This window comes from Choristoneura fumiferana, chromosome 14, assembly GCF_025370935.1.
Source record: "Choristoneura fumiferana chromosome 14, NRCan_CFum_1, whole genome shotgun sequence".
In the NCBI taxonomy this organism is placed as follows: domain Eukaryota; kingdom Metazoa; phylum Arthropoda; class Insecta; order Lepidoptera; family Tortricidae; genus Choristoneura; species Choristoneura fumiferana.
In genome coordinates this window covers 6,750,058-6,771,688 of record NC_133485.1, presented here as the reverse complement: position 1 = coordinate 6,771,688, position 21,631 = coordinate 6,750,058, and the positions used below count along the sequence as shown (strand labels likewise).

Genomic DNA, 21,631 nt, shown 5'->3' with positions numbered 1-21,631 from the left:
TATTTGTACTGTGTTTGTTTTGGAAGGCCACATTAAAGACATCTCTCTCCAGGCAAATGTTATATCTAAGGACCGTAGAGAAGAAGAGGAAGAGTGTTGTAAATTCATCAAGCGTTGCATCCAGTTTGAGAAACTTCGAAAGTGCGATATAGAATATAGTCGTTTTTGTATTTGATAACTAGATGGCGCTAGAGGTAGCTACATATTGCGTTGTATTGCGTAGTGGTAACTGAAATGTAACGTATCCTACTGAAATCGAATGGAACGTCGTTGTCATTCGTACAAGTCAACGTACGTAATCACTTAAAGAATAATTAACACTCATAAAACTAATGAATGAAAATTGAAGTTACGAAGGTTACATCTGCTACCAGCACATTATATTACGTTTAAATCACCGCTGTGCAATACAATAATACTACCTACATGTATCAACTCCAGCGCAACATAGTCATCAAATAGAAGTATTTCAAAACGTTCGTACATTCGATATCACGCTATCAAAGTTTCTCTACTCGGATGCATAAATACAACTTTCAACTCTCTACCTTAGCACATATCCGGTGTAAAAACGGCCTAAGTGTCATTTTATTGACAACGCCGACTCTCACAACTGTGACCATCCACGAAATCCGTTAATCTGCCGGTCCCCGTATGAGTTATCCGCACCGGATTACGATGCAGACATCTGAAGGATCGAGGAAATGCAAATGCAATCAAATCATGTATGGCCCGGCCTATCCGGGCCTAACTGCAGGCTTAACTCTGAATTACAAGTACCTATACATAGATCGGTCGTTATGTGTCATGATTATAAAGAATTCGCACTTGTAATCTGAAATTAGAGTTAACAAATAAGTTATTAATTATAATACACGTTGTTATCTACGCGCTCAAATATATTGGCATATACGATGTCAATTCTGACAGTTTTCCTTTTTTTCGTACAACACCAACCACAAGTGAAGTGAGTGTTGTAGGGGATCCGGCGCTTCGAATACAAAATAAAACGTTACAATGAGTAACAGTATACGAGTAATATGGTTCCACTTCTGGTTAGTACTTATCTTATCGTACGAAAAACAAGAAAACCGCCAATACTGACATCGAATATATCAGTACATTCGAGCACGTAGCTTATTAATTGTCTAAGGTCATCGTTCATCCGTCATTCATTAACTTTCATATTTTGTTTTCTAGATGTTTCTATCGTAGTTACTGCGAGACAAAACCCAGTAAACACTGCTAAATTGTCCTCCGAAGAACAGAGTCATATATTTTTTCAAACTAACTAGATTATCAATTTAAGCCTACGTTTTTTTCTGTGCTACCATAATTTATATAAACAATCCTCTTTTCCTAATTTCCAGGAGAAATGCCAGAACTACATCCGAGTGATGGTGTCCCTCGGGCCCTCGAGGCTGCTGATCTGTGGAACCAACAGCTTCCGGCCTTTCTGCCGGGAGTACATGGTCCAACGGGATACTTACCTGATGGAGCGAGAGAAAACTGGGCAGGCCGTCTGCCCGTACGACCCAGAGCACAACTCTACGATTGTTTATGCCGGTAAGTTAATTGTCATCATCATCATCAGCCTATAGCACTCTACTGCTGGATGGACATAGACCTCTAGCCGGAGGGCGAAGTTAATACTTAGATTATAAAACCGGTTATATTAAAAATGCAGATCCAACTAACGCGCGTACGATCGAAGATCACGTATAAACCATAAAGTCAACAAAACGAAGTATATAAATAATTATTATTTCTAGGAATAACTCTATCATATTATTATGACTACGTACTTATACTTACCTGTACTTTTTGACTACCATAGTTTTGTTAGTATAAAATCGTATGGATCTGGACACCCACTGTGATAGACTACTAGATATTGGACATTAATTTTAACGTTATACCCTTACCCGTTACTGACAAAATAGTCTTTACAGACAGAAGAGACGGGTAGGTACACATAAAAAAAGTAATTGTAATAAAGATTCGTGATTCGAAATTGACTAGTACCTAAGGTTTCACTTGGTATTACTTATGATAGTATTTAATGCTCGCCCATTTACATTCTGTTTTTTTTTTTCAATTCAGCTGGATAGTTCTATGCTTCTAATAGCTAATCCTTACGAAGAAAGAGAATACAGATAAGGTTTTCGTTAAGTTATAATTTCACTGCTATTGATAAATAAATCCATACCCACCGAGAGAAGCTACTTGAAAATTCCGTGTAGCATTCATAGAGGTCCGCACATTCCCGCTAATGGGGGATGACGCCTCGTGTTGCACTAAACGCTCATACCAATTAGGCGCATGTTCTCGACAAATCCAACTACACTGCGACAGTGAAGCGGACCGTCTAGTGGGATATTCCACGTGATCGTTATTTGTGGTTCCTTACGAACAGCGGAACCGTTGCATTGATCGATTTAAGACTCCAATTTGACGTGGTTTGACAGTAAGACCAAATTAGACTGAATACGGTCAAATATCTTCAAAGTTCTATGAAAATTTGAATGTAGACTCAGCCCCAAGGCCCTCAAGGACATATGTGCGTTAAGGATCTATATAGAATTCTTTTGTTAGAAAATTAGGGAAAGGAAAATCTTTTTTCATATCAATTGAACCCACTTTCACAGTCTAGTGGCGCACAATAGGCGTTCATTGTTGCATTGTCAAGAACCCGGCATTGAATAGGAATGCTCCTACGCTTTCCAACGTGACTTCACTATCATATGTTATAGCTGCGAATTTTCTGGGAACTGGGAATTTTTAAAACTAGACGCTTACATAAAGCCCTGAGCCTGACGGACATCAGCAAGTGTTGGCCGAGATATTTCCAAGTAGGATTTTCACAGGAAAATGTTGAAAGATTTAAACTTGTCTTTTATGAGATCGCATTCAACGCGGAATATATTTTATCGCGGACGTACCAAACTTTGTTGTAGAGCTTGTTGATTTAATAGAATAGTATGAAATAAAATTGAATATTATAAAACTGTTTCGATCTGCGTTTCGCGGCAGCGATAAAATTGTGTTGTGTTTTCAGCAGATTGCTTCTTTGTTTGAAACTTTCCTTGTCAATAAAACGGCGAGTAATTTTTGACGTGGTATTATAAAACGTTTCGCTGTTGTAAAAAGAGAACTACTTATATTAGTGGCAGTAAATCAATTTAGGTCGGAGTATAGCAGGCCACTTCTCCGCCATTTTGCAATTCGATGGAGTATTGCGTGCCAACCGCTTGAGACTCGAGCGATCGGACCGTAAAATGGGTAGGCTGACTCAGCAAGTAGCGCAGATGGGAGAAAGGTACATTTTATCAGTTCTCCAGGCGATGAACATGAGGTGACATGATGCCTATAAAGTTGAATTAAGGTACGTGGTTTGTATGCCAACCTTATGAAGAGTTATGTTAGTTTTATTAAGTATCGATGACAAATCTTTCTAATCCTGTCCGTACTAATTTTGTAAATATGAAAGTGAGTTGTCTATTTTTTTCCTCTACTTTCACGCCTTATCCGCTAAACTGATTGCCATGAAAATTTGTATACCTACATCTATCTAGTTATACACATAGCTAAATGTATTATTTGTAATAATAGCTTGATGCCAGAATCCAGATTAGGTTAGAAAAATAAAACTGTTGTCTGTCATTCTTATACCTAGTAAATAAGTTATCATCCAACATTTTTTTCATACATAGGTACCTATTCAAACGGTAATTGCTCTTTATACAAGCTTTAACAAGCACTGGGACAACTTGAAGATTTTCTTTATTGAAACTAACAATTAAACTAATCATTTAGCATGAATATGTCTGGACAGCGCCTTTGTAATTAGTTGTAGTTGTAATGTAGGTAATGCCAATTAATCTCGCCGAAAAAACATCACAAATAAACAGCAACATTTCACCCAATACAAAATACGTCGGTACACAGCGAAAACACCATCAATTACTGCCGATCTGTCCCTTTGTAGAATCTTCCGTGCATTAACGATCCCCCAGTAAAATTCGCACCCATTTATCACTGGAATCTGTTTAGAAACGACGTATCGAGTTTAATAATACTAAGTAATCGGCCATTGATGAAATAAATAAATCTACTTAATAGACAAGCGTTCGGGCGACAACGTTGGTTTAGAGTCGCATTGGTTTTCGCAAACGACGGCTAACCATTTTCAAACTGGGCGTTTATCGGTTATTATCTAACGTTATTTCTATCTTTTAGACGACCAGATGGCCTAGTGGTTAGAGAACCTGACTACGAAGCTTGAGGTCCCGGGTTCGATTCCCGTGTCGGGGCAGATATTTGTATGAAAAATACGAATGTTTGTTCTCGGGTCTTGCGTGTTTAATATGTAGATGTATTTTATATATCTATATAATTATATTTACCTGTTGCTTAGTACCCATAACACAAGCTTTGCTAAGCTTACTTTGGGACTAGGTCAATTGGTGTGAATTGTCCCGTGATATTTATTTATTTTTATTCTTTGAATTTAATCATATATGTGATAAACGTTATGTCAGATCATTAAATAAATAAATAATTATCATGGGACACTTGACACCAATTGACCTTGTCTCAAACTAAGCAAAGCTTATACTTAAACACTAGGCAACGGATAAACATACTTATATAGATAAATACATACTTAAATACATATTAAACATCCAAGACCCGAGAACAAACATTCGTATTATTCATACAAATATCTGCCTCGGCCGGGATTCGAACCTGGGACCTTATGCTTCGTAGTCAGGTTCAGATTCGGTATACAAGAATACTACAAATCAGTAATATAAATCAGCAAGTAGTAATTTGTCCTTTTGTCGATAAGGATATTTAATTAATCGTTTTATAAGGTATGAAGAATCATCCAGTTGGGAATGTTTTCATGCCGCTGTTTGTTTATTAATGTTTACTAAATGGCTGCCGTCAGAAAGCTTCTTATTTTCTTCTACACATAACTTAAAAAGAAAGAAAGATACGTTTGTTCAACGTCTGCCATTGTTCCGGACTCACCGTTTTCTGTTCTACTCCAATTAATATCATTTTTCCTTACGAAGCTACATCAACTAATACAATGTCATGAAGATATTATTTTATTCATTAACGAGGTAGGTAATACCCTAATATTAATAAAAAAAAGTTGAGCTATACAAATGAAACAAACGGTTCGCCTACAGCCATTACAGCCAAGCCGTGCCATTACATTTTGGGCTTTTCAGTAAATTGCTTAACTTTTAACCACACTACAAAAAAAAGGTACCCGTCGCCGCTCTCCAGAACTTTATTATTTACACACTAAAGTTCCCTGTGGACCGTAACGCACACATGTGTGTTTTTATTTCACACACGAACACGCCCACGCACACTCTGCGGGCGTCCATTACAGTGGACACGGTTAGTTATCTCCTATTGATCTGGTCCAATTAAGCGAGGCGACTCTCAGGGGACGTTCCAACTAGTGCCACGATCTGCACTTGCTCATATGTGGCCGTAATTTAGTGATATGTTGTCGTGACACAATACAACTTTGGGTTATTGCGTGGGAGCTTGTAAATGATCTTGACATGCGTTACCATGTTTGGCGCGAGGTCATGGCTCGATTTAAGCGTTTAGAAATAATAGAAATCGATAAAGTCGACATTTGTTTTATTAATAATTGGAATGGAAGTAAGAATAAGAATTTAAAAAAAATCATAACTAACATTTTAATTAATAGGCACAAGTAATACAATTGTACATGCTTAAGTTTTACTGCTTTTGGCCACAAAATTAAAATACATAAAATTCCATTTTGTTTGTGTTGTATTTCACAGACTGTAGGATTCAGAAACCTAAAAGCGCAACGGGCTAAGCGGACAAAAAAATATTTTTTAATGATGTTCTTCATGCAACAGAAATGAAGACCGCCGTATGACTTTTGGTAAAGTAAATGTAATAGTTTAGTCGATCGAAGCCACACGTAAAATGGCTATTAATGTAGTCGTAGTGCATACTTGCACAGCCATATAAGATCCGTATTACCTCAGTGTAGCCATAGTACGGCCTAGCTCCAAGCCATTTCCTATTACGTCATTGGCTAATTAACTCAGCGAGCATATTCAAGGCACGTAAATCTGATGTCCCTATTACGCACCGGTGCCCTGCGCACGTTAGTGTTCGTGCGTATTGAATTATTGGTTTTCATTGGAAGGCTTTAGTGGAATTAAATCTGACTGTAATGGCGTGTTTACAGCACTAATAGCATCGCTGGAAATGAACGATTGTAGTGCCGCCCGTATTAAATTACAGGAAATATTACGTTAAAGCACTAGGGATGTCGGTTGAAAATAACGGCGCTGCGAATTCAGCTGTCGTACATAACCATATTAACATCTTTTTGCCCTTAGATAACTTAATAAGGAATGTCTGTATTGTTTAAAAATGGTATTTTGGATGTTATAATCATTATTGTGTCAAAAAAACCTATGTTTCTTCAACCGACTTCAAAAAAGGTCTTCAGTTTTTGCCCTGTATGTTCAATTAACTCATGTAATTTTGATTTTTATCTGCTTTTGAAAAAAAAACTGCCAAGTTTCTTGTGGCGCATTCTTCTTGGTAATGTTGGTTTTTCCGAAAACGCTGCTGTTAGTATAAAAAATACATATAAATGAGCACTTTGCGGTCTAATTACAGTAAACGTTTTAATTTCGATTCAATTTAAGCACAACTAACGTACCTACTTGATTATCGGTAGATTTTGATAGAGTCTGAGCTATGCACATTTTACCCGAGTAGATTCGTACGTTTTTTTAAGATTAGAAAAAAGACTACCGCATTGAATATTTTACTAATAATTATTAATTTTAATTTTAAAATTTTAACTTTAAATTGTACGGGTTTTGAAAAAAAAACAAAATAAATAAATTCATTATTATTAATAATGACTGAACAGAAGCTATATTTCTTTTGCACTAACTTTATAACTTACTGCATGTGAAAACGCATAAAGTACCATGAACATGTTAATACTTTTACACTGTCTTGTTAGGCCGATATACGCCCACTGCTATGTTCAGGCTTTCCCACAGAATGGAAGGGCTGAGTCTGTTTATCCCACGCGGGTCTAATACGGGTTGTTAACTTACTGTAAATGAATTCTGGAAATTCATAGGTGTGGAACTTGGGTTTGAACACGCATCCTCTGCTTGAAAGGCCATAGGTTAACTATTAGTCTACCACGCTTGTCTGATGATGATATGATGTTTTCATTTCAGATGGCGAGTTGTACTCCGGTACCGTGGCAGATTTCAGCGGCATGGAGCCCATCATTTACCGGGAGCCTTTACAGACAGAGTCCTATGATTCAATGACTTTAAATGGTACGTATTCATAACTGAAATATCTATTACGCTGTATCCCCCCTCGCTTTGAGTCAGCCCCAGATTTTATGTAACAATCAGCCCTAAAATACTCAAGTGATTTGGGCCCTCGGCGTAGTTGGAGGACAATGTTATTATCCTACCGCAGCGTTGAATATGTATGGAGACCTGCCCCGAACATGGAACTGCGGAACATTAGTTGCATGCAATATTAAATGATAATCTGGACAGCGGATTGTAATTTTCCCCAGGAAATTTCAAATTTTAGTATCTCTGCGAAATTTACTGCCCAACTTTGTGCTTTTAAGAGCGAGCTCTAAAATCCTGTTTTTCTCGAAGCCATTTCATGGATGACTTAATACCCCGAAAACAACGTGGCCTATAGCGACGTATGTATGAGTTTGCTTTCACATTAGGGAGCTGACCTATTTCAAGCGGGCAGTGTAGCACCGGACACACATAAAATCAACGACCGTCAAGTCCTTATCTATTCAGGACCTTTCCCGAGACAGGTGCATAAACAAACCACGCCAAATGGCTCGTCAAAATGTTAGTGTTTCGTTTGTTTATGTCACACAGCTTATTTTCGAGAGCTTATATTTGAGACCAGTCACAAAGCCACAGATAACAATTTAAAAAAAACTTTACTCTTGTTTTAGCAGTATGGCGCCCAACATTTTTTTCTTCATTAATTTACTTTTACGTACAATACCGATTTTCTTTATTGAAAACCACAAAGCTGCACAATGATTTTACAAAGAAAACAAAAAGCAGGGCAAACAATACGCGGTCTTATCACTTAAAAGCAATCTCTTCCAGACAACGCTTTATTTAATGTACCTAATTGATGAATATTTTGTGTTCGATTTGTGGCTAAGTAGCAATATAGAAATGGTTGGTAACTTATTTTTACAAAAACTTGGCCTCACTTGGCAGGTGCCGAGAATAATGCTGAAACTTGCTGAAACTTGCTTGCTGGAAGGAACTTTTCTTCAAACGCATTATTCTTGGTATTGATGGTTAAAGCGCTGGTAGACCTAAAAATATAGGCGAAAGACCTATCTGCGGCCTTGTTGCAAAATAAATTTTGGATTGCTTGTACTTGCCCAAAACACGAGCAAAGAGGATATTATGCCCCATTAACAAATGACAAATATGTTTACTTTATCCTTAAATCCTTGCAAAACCACTACATTTTCATGAAATTGCTTCGATAGATTACAAATTACAAGTTACAAAATCAAGACTACTTGTTTGTGTGAAGTGTTTTAGACTTGTTTAATTATAGCTTAGTAAGTGACCCCTATTTATGTCAGGAGCACCCGGTGGCTCCAGTGTGGCCATCAAATTATACGTCCCGTTAAGTTGATGGAATTTAGAACGGGGTTTGACGGAACTCGCAGTCAGTAGCGTTTAAAGTGTCAACAGTGGCCTAATCCGATTAACAAATGTATATTATTATCTGCAGCGGCCCTACAGTAGGCTAAGGCTGAGTTTCCACGAGAGATGTGCGAGGATGTGTTGTAACGAGGTGTGTTACAACTCGTTTCTTCCTAACTCTTTGTAGGTACTGTCTGGTTTAGCACGCATTCTAGAAAAATAACATTTAAATTCAAATTTCCTTTTCTAAATTCCACACCTGTTCGATTTACGTCAAGTAGCCATTCCAAAGAGTATAAGTACCTATATAGAAAAGCCATTCTATTCAGAGCCTCCGAGCTGAACAGATACCTGTCTTTTTATCCTAGATCCTACAAATTTCCTTAAGCTCATATTTTACTACACCTATACGAAGGAAGGTTTATTTCCTTCCACAGTTTCAAATAGTTGTGCAGTGCGTTAGTGACGTTCATTAACTTGTGATACTGCTAAACTTCAGTATTTTTGATTTGTATAAAATAAAGAACTGGGCACGTAAGTTGATTAACTATGTATTTTTATAATTGTTTATACAGTGTCAAAGCATACCTGTTTAAGATATTTAAGTCCGCATCTGTTTGTCCGCAGGTGCCCTTTTATTATTATCCTAAATAAATATTACTGGTCTGCCTTCTCCTGCCTTCTTCATTCCTCCACCAACTTCCCCGGTCACTTCAGGTGTTGCAAGGAATATGTACATGTTTGAAGCAATATAACCGCTTTATTTTCCTATCCTGGTTCAGCGCAGCTCTAGTGGAAACAGGTCGTCGGAGCGAGGATAAGTAAATGAAGTTTCTATTGGTTCATGACAAACATATTCCTCGCACATCTCTGGTGGAAACAGCAAAATCGGTCAATTGCGTTAGTTGAATTCCTCATCACAATTAAATATTACAAGAGAAGTAAGGCGAGCTTAGTGAGAGAACTTATATTTACGATAAAATTCTGATTCTGCACAATTCTACTTCGAAACTCATCATTGGCATCGGTGCAAGAATTGTAAGGTTTAAAGCTAAAGGTTCGAATTGTGATCACTGTCCCAGTAGTCCTGTCTTTAATTTTAGTTATATTATTAGCAAAAGAGCTCGTAGCAGGATTTCATTTATTGGGCATTAGTATATCGGCAATATTAGGACATTTGCTTTACTAATAATCTTGTGATATCAGAGCTTTTGTGCCTTTGAAGCATCGGCTTTACGAAATAAAATTGTTTCGTGAAAAAGTCAAAACATACTTAAACCATGCAATGCTAGAAGTTTATATACAATCTGGTTGGTTATAAGCTATCCACAATCATGTTGTTGGTTTTTGGGAAATCTTTCATGTAGAAAGTTATTATTATACAGGGCGTGTCCTGTCCGTCAACATTTCTCAATGAATAAATTATGGTTTTCTTTTTGTTCACAGCTCCCGACTTCGTGCATTCACTAGTACACGGAAACTTCGTGTATTTTTTCTTCAGAGAAACAGCTGTTGAATATATTAACTGTGGAAAGGTATATAATTTAAATTAGTATTTGTAAATTATTCGAAATTCGCAAAAATATCTGACACGTCTTACCAGCCCTACAAATAAAGTCGTTTCAGATATGTATTTATGCACGCTTTGTTGTGTCAGATACTTATCAGCACTGGTACATATTTAACCTAAATTTCGTTTATCTCTAAATTCTAACTTTTATATCTTTTTGTATTTTTCCAGGCGGTATTTTCCCGCGTGGCCCGAGTCTGCCGTAACGATCGCCGAGGCCCGCATCCTTTCAAACAGCGGTGGACGTCCTTCTTCAAATCAAGGCTCAACTGCTCCGTCGCAGGGGATTTTCCTTTCTACTTCAATGAGATTCGTAAGTATCAACTTTGTTTCTCTCGGTATTGCGCCTCTTGTTAGTCGGCTTTTTTATAGAAAGACCCTTGATGATACAGACTACAAACTCTCTTGGCCACGGAACAGATAACCTGGGAGCAAAAAAGTCCATCGGTTAATTTTATGGCATCTTCAGATAGGCTACTCAGGACTGTGTTCACTGTCGTTTATACGTCCTTTTATATATTCATCCAGCCTAAAAATCGTCATCGAACTACAATTTGGGGAACCACATATGTGCTACTGAAAGCCGCGCAATCAAGTTTTCATATCCCTCTTCAAACTTAACTAAATCACTCCAGATTACAATGTAATCTTCAATTAGATAGCATCTTCAAATAAGTCAACTTTTTACTTGAACTACATTAACATAGAGCCTTTGATCATATGAGTGCCCTTTCTATTCCAGAATCAACGACAGAGTTAATAGAAGGAGTTTACGGTGGCTTGAATGCCCAGCTTATATATGGCACATTCACCACACCACCCAACAGCATATCGGGGAGCGCAGTCTGTGCGTTCAGCATGCAGGACATTGCTGATACTTTCGAAGGCGCCTTCAAGGAACAGAATGCGATCAACTCCAACTGGTTGCCAGTGAATAGCGCCAAGGTAAACTTTATTATCCATATCGAAAATACAACCACCACGCCACCATGCCACGAAACTCCAATTGTTCCGATCATGGAACACTTTTGAAGCATTTCGCAATTCTTCGGGCTATGTCGGTAACCTTAGTTCTACTGCGGATATCATCATCATCTCATTATTAATAAATACATAATCCAATCCATATATAATAATATATATCTAACTTTTTTTAAACTTGCCATCAGGTACCAGAGCCACGACCTGGCACGTGCCACAACGATACGAAACAATTGCCAGATCAAACATTAAACTTTATAAAGACACACGCACTGATGGACGAGTCGGTCCCATCATTTTTTGGCGAACCCATCGTCATAAGAACTAGTTTTCAGTAAGTATAACAAGACTAGCAACATTAAATGGATTGTTGTTAAAATATTAGCCAGTACTGTTAAACTGTTATACTTACCTACTTTTATGTTTACAGCTATCGTTTTACGCAAATCGCAGTAGACCCTCAAGTGAAAACACCTGGAGGAAAAGCCTATGATGTTCTTTTCATTGGCACAGGTAAGCTTCCATGGAACGAGTTATAATATGGCATTTAATACCTGCGTTAGAAGTAAGTAGATGAATACCTTATGTACACAAACAATATCATCATCGTCATTATATCAGCCGTAGGACGTCCACTGTTGGACATAAGCCTCCCCCATAAATGATATTAATTTTGTTCATAAATAATCTAATATCTTTTACAGACAATGGCAAGATCATCAAAGCCATCAACGCAGCATCTTACGATTCCAACAAACGAGCAGTACCGGTGGTAATCGAAGAGCTTCAGGCCTTCGCAGCCGGGTCCCCCGTAAGAGCCCTGAAGGTTGTTCGCGCAGGGCGAGACGCTACCAGACTCATCGCGGTATCCGACAAAGAAGTTCTAAGTTTGCGCCTGCACAGGTGTTCCAGTGACAAAATTAGCTCTTGCTCGTAAGTTTCGTCCAACTTTAAAATTTTAACAACAATAATGGAAAAGAAAGTTTCAAATAATCATTTCTATTTCAGTGAATGCGTGGCACTTCAAGATCCATATTGTGCTTGGGACAAACAGGCGGGTCGGTGTCGTGCCTATTCGCATGGCGTCAGTAGGTGGTTGGACGAGAACTCCTTCTACCAAAGCGTCAGTACTGGAAGTCACGCTGCTTGCCCTCACAGTGCGTATAAACTATTTTTAAAATGTACATTTGAGAGTTTAAGAATAACCTGCATTCTTACTTTAATTGTTACATTTTAGGTAAAGACGCTGGCGCATTAGGAGGGCTAAGTTCAGGTCTTTACGATGATGCAAGAGGTGATACTACAGGCGAAGTCATCAGTATTGTGCAAGACAAGGATGGGAAAAGCGGAAATAACAATAATGAAGGTAAATTTAAGAATTTGGAACGTTGACGTACACATGAGAATCTTTGTATTCCAAAAATTTAAAGTTTCTAAAGAATCAGCGATATTCTCTATATGATATAGAGTCTATATTATAGACAATGATTATCTTCAATTATCCTGCAATAAGAATATGAAGTCTTTATGTCACAAATTGATAAGTAAAATCAGTTATTACATGTATAATCAACGTGTTGTGAAAGAGGAATCCATTCAGCATTCGTTGAAACACGAAAAGTGATTCGACGCTGATTTATATGGAATAGTTAATCCTGGTTTTCATCCCGTGGAAAATATACAATGAAATTATCCGCGAGGCTTTGATACTGTTTCTGAAGAATTTTCTGCCAAACATCGCATCGTTCCTTCAGGTCCTGAAGTTCTTGCAGCGGACCCGCCTCCTGCCGCCTACTCCGTAGAGACCTTGGCCCTCGCTGTGGCCGCTGGAGCCCTGGCAGCCTTGGGCGCTGGCTTTGCGGCGGGCTACGTCTGCGGCCGACGGTGCAAGAAGGACGAAGACGACAACATGCCATACCCCGACACCGAGTACGAGTATTTCGAGCAAAGGCAGAATATTAATAGGTAGGTGACCCGAAACCCTGAAATATATCAACTAAACATAAAACTAGAAATAAACTCTCGCTTTAATCCATTCTGGTCATACAGTGTTTCATCATTCCATTTCATACACAGATCATATTCTGACATTATTCATTTCACGCATTGATCAGGTTCTTACGGGTCATCACTATTATTGCTCTATTTGCCATATTTATATCTTCATTTAAGTCCCCATCGCCGTGGCAATTTAAAAATCCTTCAATTTCTCTCGCATTACCATTATTCTCATTAAACATGCAGAAAAGAATAAATCGATTCAGATATTACTTTGCGAATAAACTATAATATATTCAGCGGCACAAAATTTGGCCCACTCTACATTCAAAATAACCATTCATCCATACATTTGGGGGCCCAATTTTTGCAGCTCAGTATCTATGTTTTTACCAAACAAGCATGCATGTCTGTGCGACAAATATAATGCTACAAAAAATATCTCAATCAATTTGAGTAGCCACAGACCGTATACTAAAATAACGACCAGCCGCAAAAGTACTACCTCATGCTCGTATTTTATCTGAATGTATGAAGATACACTCTGAAGTCTAGTTACACCAGTGGTATTAAAGTTCATTATCACCATTGAGTATTTTCCCACAGGATCCAAGCGGAGCCAAAGCTTCTCCAGCAAGTTGAGGAAGTAACGTATGCGGAGCCAGTCCTGGCTCCGCAGCCAAAGCCTGCCTCTCCCCGCGCTACGCTCCGCAAGCACCCACCGTACCACCCGCATCACGAGACGCTCTTCCAGTTCCAGCCTGATGCCTACCGCCGCGACAACTTCGGGACTCTACGCTCGCACCAGGTCAATGTCAGTTGTGCTCCTTTCTTTCTATCGCATGGCTTTTAGTAGAGCACTTTTGAAGTTAAACTTTGGATCAGTGGCGGTGCGGGGCGGGACCTAAATTTGGTGTGGGAAGATACATTATGCAAAGCCCTATGACTATGGATTTTATAAATGAACAAAAAAAAACATGCGATGCGCAAGGTCCCTTAGACTGCGAAGCCGTATGCTGTGGCGCCGCTGTCGCCAACGCCTGGCGCCGCCTCTGCTCACGATAACATTAGTACGAGTATTAGAATTGAAATCTGTTTACAATTTTAATCGAACTTTTAAATAAAAAACAAAATAATATCGGTATGTAAGAAGCTTTATGGCCCTTAAATATAAAGCTACCAAAGTAACATTTTCAACTAAATGAATCACTAATCATATAGGCTTGCTTCCAATTTGCATGTGAACTCTAAATGTTAACAATAATCCATTTAAACAATCATCTCATTCATCTAATCATTGCTTAAATATCAATATTTTTGAATATTCATGAGTTAGAAACAGTCCGTGTTAGATAACTGTTGAACATGTTGAACCAGGATAGATTAAATACCTATTTGAAACGTTTTACCCGTTTTAAAAATATTAACGCAACTATTTGCGTTATTTGTCGTTTTGAGGTCTCACGAAAAGTTTCAAAACTTCTAACTCATGATTATTCCGCTTTTTCCGGAAAAGTCTACAAATGAAGTTCATAAACATAATCCCTGAAAATCACAAAGCCAAATGCTCTATTTGTATGAGACTTCATAATAGACGTTTCACGGAACCAGTGGCGGGCTAACAGTCTCTTTTCCACAATACAAGTTCTCTTGATCAAGTTCTTAACAAGAATGAAATAATTATGGTTGAATACTTAGATCGCCTCCTAAGACTCTGAGGGGACCTCATTCAGCTTGGCCACCCCAGGCCCTAATGGGCTCAGTCCGCCACTGCAAGAATCCATTCATCACCAATACCTGCTTGTTCAATCATTCATCTAACATTAACCCATCACGGCGTCACGTCAGTTAACGCAGGCATGTGACCGCAGGGCGATGGCTACCGGCGCGGCAATGACAATGGTTTCTCAACCACGCGCTCAGTGAAGAAGGTGTACCTCTGAGAAACGAGCGGGGCGGACTCGCGCGACCAAATGCATCATCACAAGCATAATACGCATCACCACCACACGTTGGGTAAGTATATCTTACATCAAAATCGATTTCTGATAAGCCATTTTCTTGTTCCTTGACTTAAATAATTGTCTTTGCCGAAATATAAATTGGTTCAAATATTTTATAGAAACAAGAATGCCTACCTTATTTTCTCTAATTAAAAATACGAAGAAAATGGGTTCAATCCTGAAATTTTATGGAAATAGTTAAGGTCTATTCTAAGAAATAAAAGATTAAGAGACCAAAAATTTTATGATAATCTTTTGATACCGTGTTGTGCAGTCAGTAATTAGTTGTGTTGATTTTATTGAAATAAGTCACTTTCTTTTACCCTTATTTTTCTTATCAGCAGTAAGTTTCTTTATTTAAAATTGTGCAATCTAATTGATCGTCTAGGGCCAGCCTACGAGAGATCCCATCATGTAACGGTGTTCCCTGTTCAGTGTCGCAGCGCAGCAGCGGCTCCGGGTCGGGGTCGGGCACGGGCGCCGGGTCGTCGTCGTCGCCGTCGCCGCCGTCGTCGTCGCCGTCGCCGTCGGGCGAGCGCCCGCCCACGCCACCGCCGCCCGCGCCGCAGCCCTGCGCCTACATCTACCGCAACTAGCGCGCCGCCCCGCCCTCGCCACGATGGCGATACTCCATCACCACCTCACCCTCCGTGTGAGCAGAGACCTACCCTATACCGTGTTTTGTTATCGCTGTGCACAGACACGCAGATACGAATGTGTTGCTATGGAACGTCGTTGTGTTGGTGGCAAACTCTTCTTCCAGAATATAATATACGTACTGGTGATTATCCACATTCTAAAATTTTGACCTCAGGGTCGGAAGTGTGACAAAAAATAATGTATTTTTTTTAAAAACAGGATTATCGATGAAACGTAGTTTAAGATGTATAATGTAACAAATTGTAGATTCTCTAGTATAGTTTACTGATAATTTAGGCGGAGATATAAGTTTTTGTTAATAATGTTGATGAATAGTTAATGTGAAATTGTGCGTGTCATTGCAGGTTCTACCGTTACCTGCTGTGCTAACTGACTCCGGATGATTAGAAAAAAAGAAAGAATAAATTTATTTACCTAAATAAAAATTAAATTACTTACATGAATAACTTCATGACCGTAAAGAATCCTGCAATGATCCCGCAAGTCGCTTTTTACATAACGTACTGTAGCGTTACGTCATTAAGTATAGGGGGGTTGCCTCATTCGGGAGTTCTAGCGATACTACTAGAGTAAACGATGATTATAACGTATAGTTGAAACACAAAATAAGATATAAATTATATTACCGTGTATAAACGATATGTAAAGTTCTGAAACTTATTCATTCATTAAAAAGTGCTTCTTATGGGTGTATTTAGATGATTATTGGATCGTTTTGATAATTAAATATTCGATAATGTTATAGATTTAGTGAGTATGTATACATAGGTACCTACATAGCGTGTAAGTGGGCACTGTGCTGCCACAATGCCAATTTAGATTGTTGGTGCGCCATTGTAAGTTACAGCCGGTAACTGTGATCATTCTGTACATACATTCTGTTACGATAACGACTTCTCCTCCTTAGTCTACGGGTCGTTTCTAAATTTAAATTTCCAGAAGAGTGGGCCAAACTGTTAAAAATTCTTAACAATTTCTTGCTTAGCCTAAATTTAAACTGCAAAAGCGATTACCTCCGTAGGTGCGATTATTTGACGCTTTAACGACTTTGCGTTCCTAATCTAGAACTTATTTGGAACCCGCGAAATAGTGTTCAGGTCATCTTCGCTCATTGTTGACAATTGAATGTATGTAAAAAAATGTCAATTCTATTTGTAATGACTTAGTGCCTAAGTATGTGGCAGGATTGTAATTGATATTACATGACTCGGATTTTCTTTGAACTGATGTTAGTACGAGATTTAGACGCCATTAGAGTAGCGGTTACCATAGAAGTCGGGTGTTGGAGTGTTCGGATACCGCAATGTTACGTAGATATTTTTATACGCCATAAATAATTATGAAGGCATTCTCAAGACGGCCTTGTTCATACCTACTCATTAATATCCGCAATCGGTCTTACCTATGTACATTATATGTTTTTACATTGTTAGTGGGTTCCACTTGGCGCTTGCAACGACACCTCGTCTTCACAAATTTCTAAGTTTATTTGAGAGCGAATATCGTTATGAGAGACAAGTAGAATACACTTTATAATACCAAAGAAACCATGAGTTGTATTATACATAGAATAGTAGTTTATTTATATAAATATATCTTTACCCGCATAACGTTGTTATGAAGTCCGAGACTTTCGTTTCTAAATGTACTGCCGTTTAGTACTTACTACATACCTACAAATAAGTGGGTATGTTATTTTAAGTTTAAGTTTAGTTTACCAAAGTCAACGCACAGTTAGGATTATTTTCATAATTATCGATCAGCGTTAAGTATAATAGATGCTTACACTGCCAGTCTTGTTTGTTTAAATAATACGGACTTTGGAAATGGTAACTTCGGGAAACAAGATTTAATGACAAATAGCATAGCGCTTCTGGTTTTAATAATGCTGGAATTTGACTGTTCCTTTGAAATCCCGTTTGGATTTTATGATTCGCTCGACTATTACGTAAAACAGGACAGTGCCATGTTTGAAGGCGTTTAAAGTTTACCGTGCACGTACACGCAATTTTTCTACACACTCTCAGTTTCCACGGTTTGCTCGTGGAAATCCAGAGCCGTCTTAGAACATGCCGAGGCTTTTGGAAAGAAAGTTAATGTAATGAGGGTTTTCGACAGGGGAAATATCGCTAGATGGCGTTAGTATCGTGAGGTCCGTTCGACATTTCTGTCACGCTTTGTGATTGAATAAATCTAAATGAGCCAATCGCAAGCAAGACTAAAACTAGCGATATTTTGCCTGTCGAAAAACCCCCATCGACAACAAAAACTCGATGGCTGTTTGACTTTCGAGGCCCCGTAAAGTCTGGGACCCTGGGCAGCAAGATCTGTGTGCCCTTACGGGAAAGACAGATCTGTGGATGGCGAATTATAGAACAGCTAACGGCTATCATTTTTACAGTCCGTAAGTTACGAGTATCTCGGAACTCATACGTAAGCGAGGCTAGTACATTGTATATAGCAAGTTCTGTAATTTAAAATTAGTTTCGTCGAGTAAAAATTAAAGTAAGAGTTAGAGTTTAAGCGCAAGAGAAATTTTTGATGGCGAGTTGTTAAGAGTTGTTTTTTTGTATAACTTAAAAAATATTGATGAAATGTACAATAACCATTTCAACGTTTAAATTACTGAACCACCTTTTTATACTCGTAAAATTAATTGTAATCATAAACATGCCTAGAAAGTCTTTTGTAATAAGCGTAAATTATTGATTTAAAATATATTGAGAATTATATTAGAGCGTATGGTATCGTAGGTTATAATAGACCGCTTAATTCTGTTCGAGACTCGAAGCCTTAGTGTTAGAAATTGAAGACTTTTATTAAGATAATGGACTAACTGTAATTACAGATGAATTGAAAGGATATCCACAACTTTTATTAAAGTATAATGTTAAGGTATAGTGCGTTATGTCACGTTCACGTTACTTCACTCTCCATCACATAGCTACCTAAGCGTAGTTTGTAAATACCTACATTACGCGTGGCTGATTTGGTTACTCTATCTTCTACCGGAGAGAATTCAAAGTCCGACCAATATTCTATTCTATTTCGTGTATTACCGTGACATTTTCAAAGGAGTAAGTATAAAGTATAAACGAAATAAATATTACAAAATTTACATCAACGTTGAGTTTTATGAAGATTTTTTAGACTGTAATAATCTTACGTCCAAAAAATTCAATTTATCATAAACAAGCTTAAATTACAGTTTTCTATCAACTGACATGTGATTCTCACCACTGTTTATATCCAAGTATAACAAAAAACGTTTATACGTACCTATAACTTTACATACGACTCTCCTTGTTACCCAAAATTATAAGTATGTAAGTAAAGCTAAATCATCTTTAACGTGATTCGTTGTGATTCTTACACGACAGCTTTTCAACTTGCTTTCAAAATGTCACGGTCTATTAATTAAATAAAAAGTAAAAATTCGGGACTTTTTCGAACCGTAGACAAACTAGACTGAGACTGCCATCGTCTTGCTAAATCCTTTTTCGTTAGAGAATCAAGGACCATGACGTAATAAATTGATGGGAGGACAGTTAATGGGAAGTGCCTATTTAATTCACTTTGAAACTATATGTACTGTATAGTTACTACTACTCCCATGAACCCGGCCCTGTACGCTTCTTAGCGTACCTTTAGTACCTAGTCACTGGCCATTAAAATGATACTATTGTTTGAAATTGGAACATCTGTACAGCCATTTCTAAAAATATGTATATACTAGCAAGGTTTCCCAAATAGGTAAAAAAAAAAAAAAATTCTGACAACTATAAAATTGATACATGTTTCAGTAAGGCGGTGTCAATTTTACAGTTAGTAATGAAATACAAGTATTTGTCAAATCTTTTTTGGTGTTTACGTAATTTTAGATGTACAACAAAAGTAAAAAAACAGCGCCTGAATAATTTGTTGTCACCAACTTAACTTAACGTGTATGAGTGTTCCGTTTCACTCAACTCTATTTATAGCTCCGTTCCTGGTTCTAATAGTCAGGAGACATTATACTTAGGTACTGCCTAATTCAACATTCAATAAGTTACCTTCTCATCAACTTTTATAAGAAATCTCAAATTGTTAACCGCGTTAATTTGCTTTATAGACACTCCATAGGTTTAAGTAGGAGTTTTGTAATATAATGATAATGCAAAAACGCAAATGCAGTGATATTAAGAAAATGTTACACCGTATTCGCTGCCCGTATTTATAGAGTGCAATTTTTTTATAACTAGAAACAAATAGATTGTGAAAATGTCTTGTAAAATATGAAATGGCGGCGGATCATGAAATGCCTGATTTTGTATATTTTACAAGGCATTTTTTGGAATGTTATGATCATTTTCTCATTAAAATATTATTAATATGCTAATATTTTAGCAAAGAATAAAATGTATTCCTTTTCTTTAGTAAATAAAATATTGAAACTTGGAACTAGTTTTTATTGTAAGCAATTACCGAATACCTTTGCTAAATTAGCCAAAACAGAAACAGATGCCCCCTATGCAACGTACCTAACATTCCTATGTTTACTTAATTAATTCTAGCCACAGACGAGCCTTGCATGTGTGCTACTTGTGCTACTTATTGTAAAAACAAAACACATAAAACTGAATCAGTTTTAACTAAAATATATATTCATAGTAGGTTCAATTCAAGCTTTTTTGCTGGCTGTACTTGCATCGTCATCCAATAGCTACATAATATCGTCAACTACTGCTGCTTTTAAAAAATCTCGTAGGTAATACAGTCAAGAGCATAAATATATAAACATTACCAAGACGTCAATAATATCTATCCACCTTTATGCCACCAACCATAAGGTCGATGGTATGAGTATAAGTATTTGACAAAACATATAAATTCTGGATGAACTTTAATGCTTATGAACATAACTTATTTCAAAAGTCGATATTGTTGACGTATTGGTTTGCGATATCGTTTTTTTTTCAAGACTAATGATCTCATCCCAAGTTTCAAATCGATCTGATCACTGAAAATAAGTTAAAAATTCAACTGAGAAGATATGAAGATATTTACCTAATGAACATTGCAAGTTAAATAAAATCCATTAAAATGGACCACGAGTTGATCCAAATAATGTAGACAAACTTATTTAATTTATTGAATCAGGCGTTACTTTGCGGAAGTCCATATCAATAAACTGAAACAATTACGTACTTTGCTCACCCACCCGCGACCTTAGATAACTACGTTTATACAATAAATGTGTGTTCATTCAGTTCCTCCACCTCCACACAGTAAGAACACACACAAATTAAACAAACCCATCTATCACCACCATAACACTACACTGACGCGTTTAGGTACGCGCGTTGACGCTCGGCAATATACGAACAAAGATAATATAACCAGTAACCACTAAGTTTTAGATACCTACGAAGTTCGAATTTTGCATTTCGTAGTATAGTAGGTATTAGCCAGGGCTTCGTATCTGACTATTTTTCAAAAAGTTGTCCATTTTCAATTTTTCGGTTGTCCACTTATAAAAAAAATATATAGGTATTTCCTGACGCTATTCAACTGAATATGAATATGAAATGAATGTTGTGTAATATACACAAAACCACAATGTGGTAAAGGTGATAAAAGTCAGATAATCTTTGTTGGATCCAAAAGAAAGTTTCGAT

At 37.5% G+C, this 21,631-nt stretch overlaps 1 protein-coding gene across 4 annotated transcripts in view; it reads left to right on the top strand.

Annotated features, from left to right (window-relative positions):
* Sema1a (semaphorin 1a) overlaps positions 1-20,414 on the top strand; it is a 462,244-nt gene extending 441,830 nt beyond the window's left edge. Inside the window, exons 5-18 of one of the 4 annotated variants that reach the window (XM_074097330.1) lie at positions 1,371-1,566; positions 7,278-7,382; positions 10,209-10,297; positions 10,504-10,645; positions 11,075-11,277; positions 11,502-11,647; positions 11,744-11,826; positions 12,018-12,246; positions 12,322-12,470; positions 12,551-12,679; positions 13,068-13,278; positions 13,918-14,119; positions 15,183-15,327; positions 15,750-20,414. In XM_074097330.1, the coding sequence (XP_073953431.1) occupies positions 1,371-1,566; positions 7,278-7,382; positions 10,209-10,297; positions 10,504-10,645; positions 11,075-11,277; positions 11,502-11,647; positions 11,744-11,826; positions 12,018-12,246; positions 12,322-12,470; positions 12,551-12,679; positions 13,068-13,278; positions 13,918-14,119; positions 15,183-15,254 (1,956 nt within the window). In that variant the 3' untranslated portion in view covers positions 15,255-15,327; positions 15,750-20,414. Of the gene's footprint in view, positions 1-1,370; positions 1,567-7,277; positions 7,383-10,208; positions 10,298-10,503; positions 10,646-11,074; positions 11,278-11,501; positions 11,648-11,743; positions 11,827-12,017; positions 12,247-12,321; positions 12,471-12,550; positions 12,680-13,067; positions 13,279-13,917; positions 14,126-15,159; positions 15,328-15,749 lie in introns of those variants that run through there. The other 3 variants (XM_074097329.1, XM_074097331.1, XM_074097328.1) reach the window with 3 other exon arrangements.
* Positions 20,415-21,631: the final 1,217 nt, after the last annotated feature.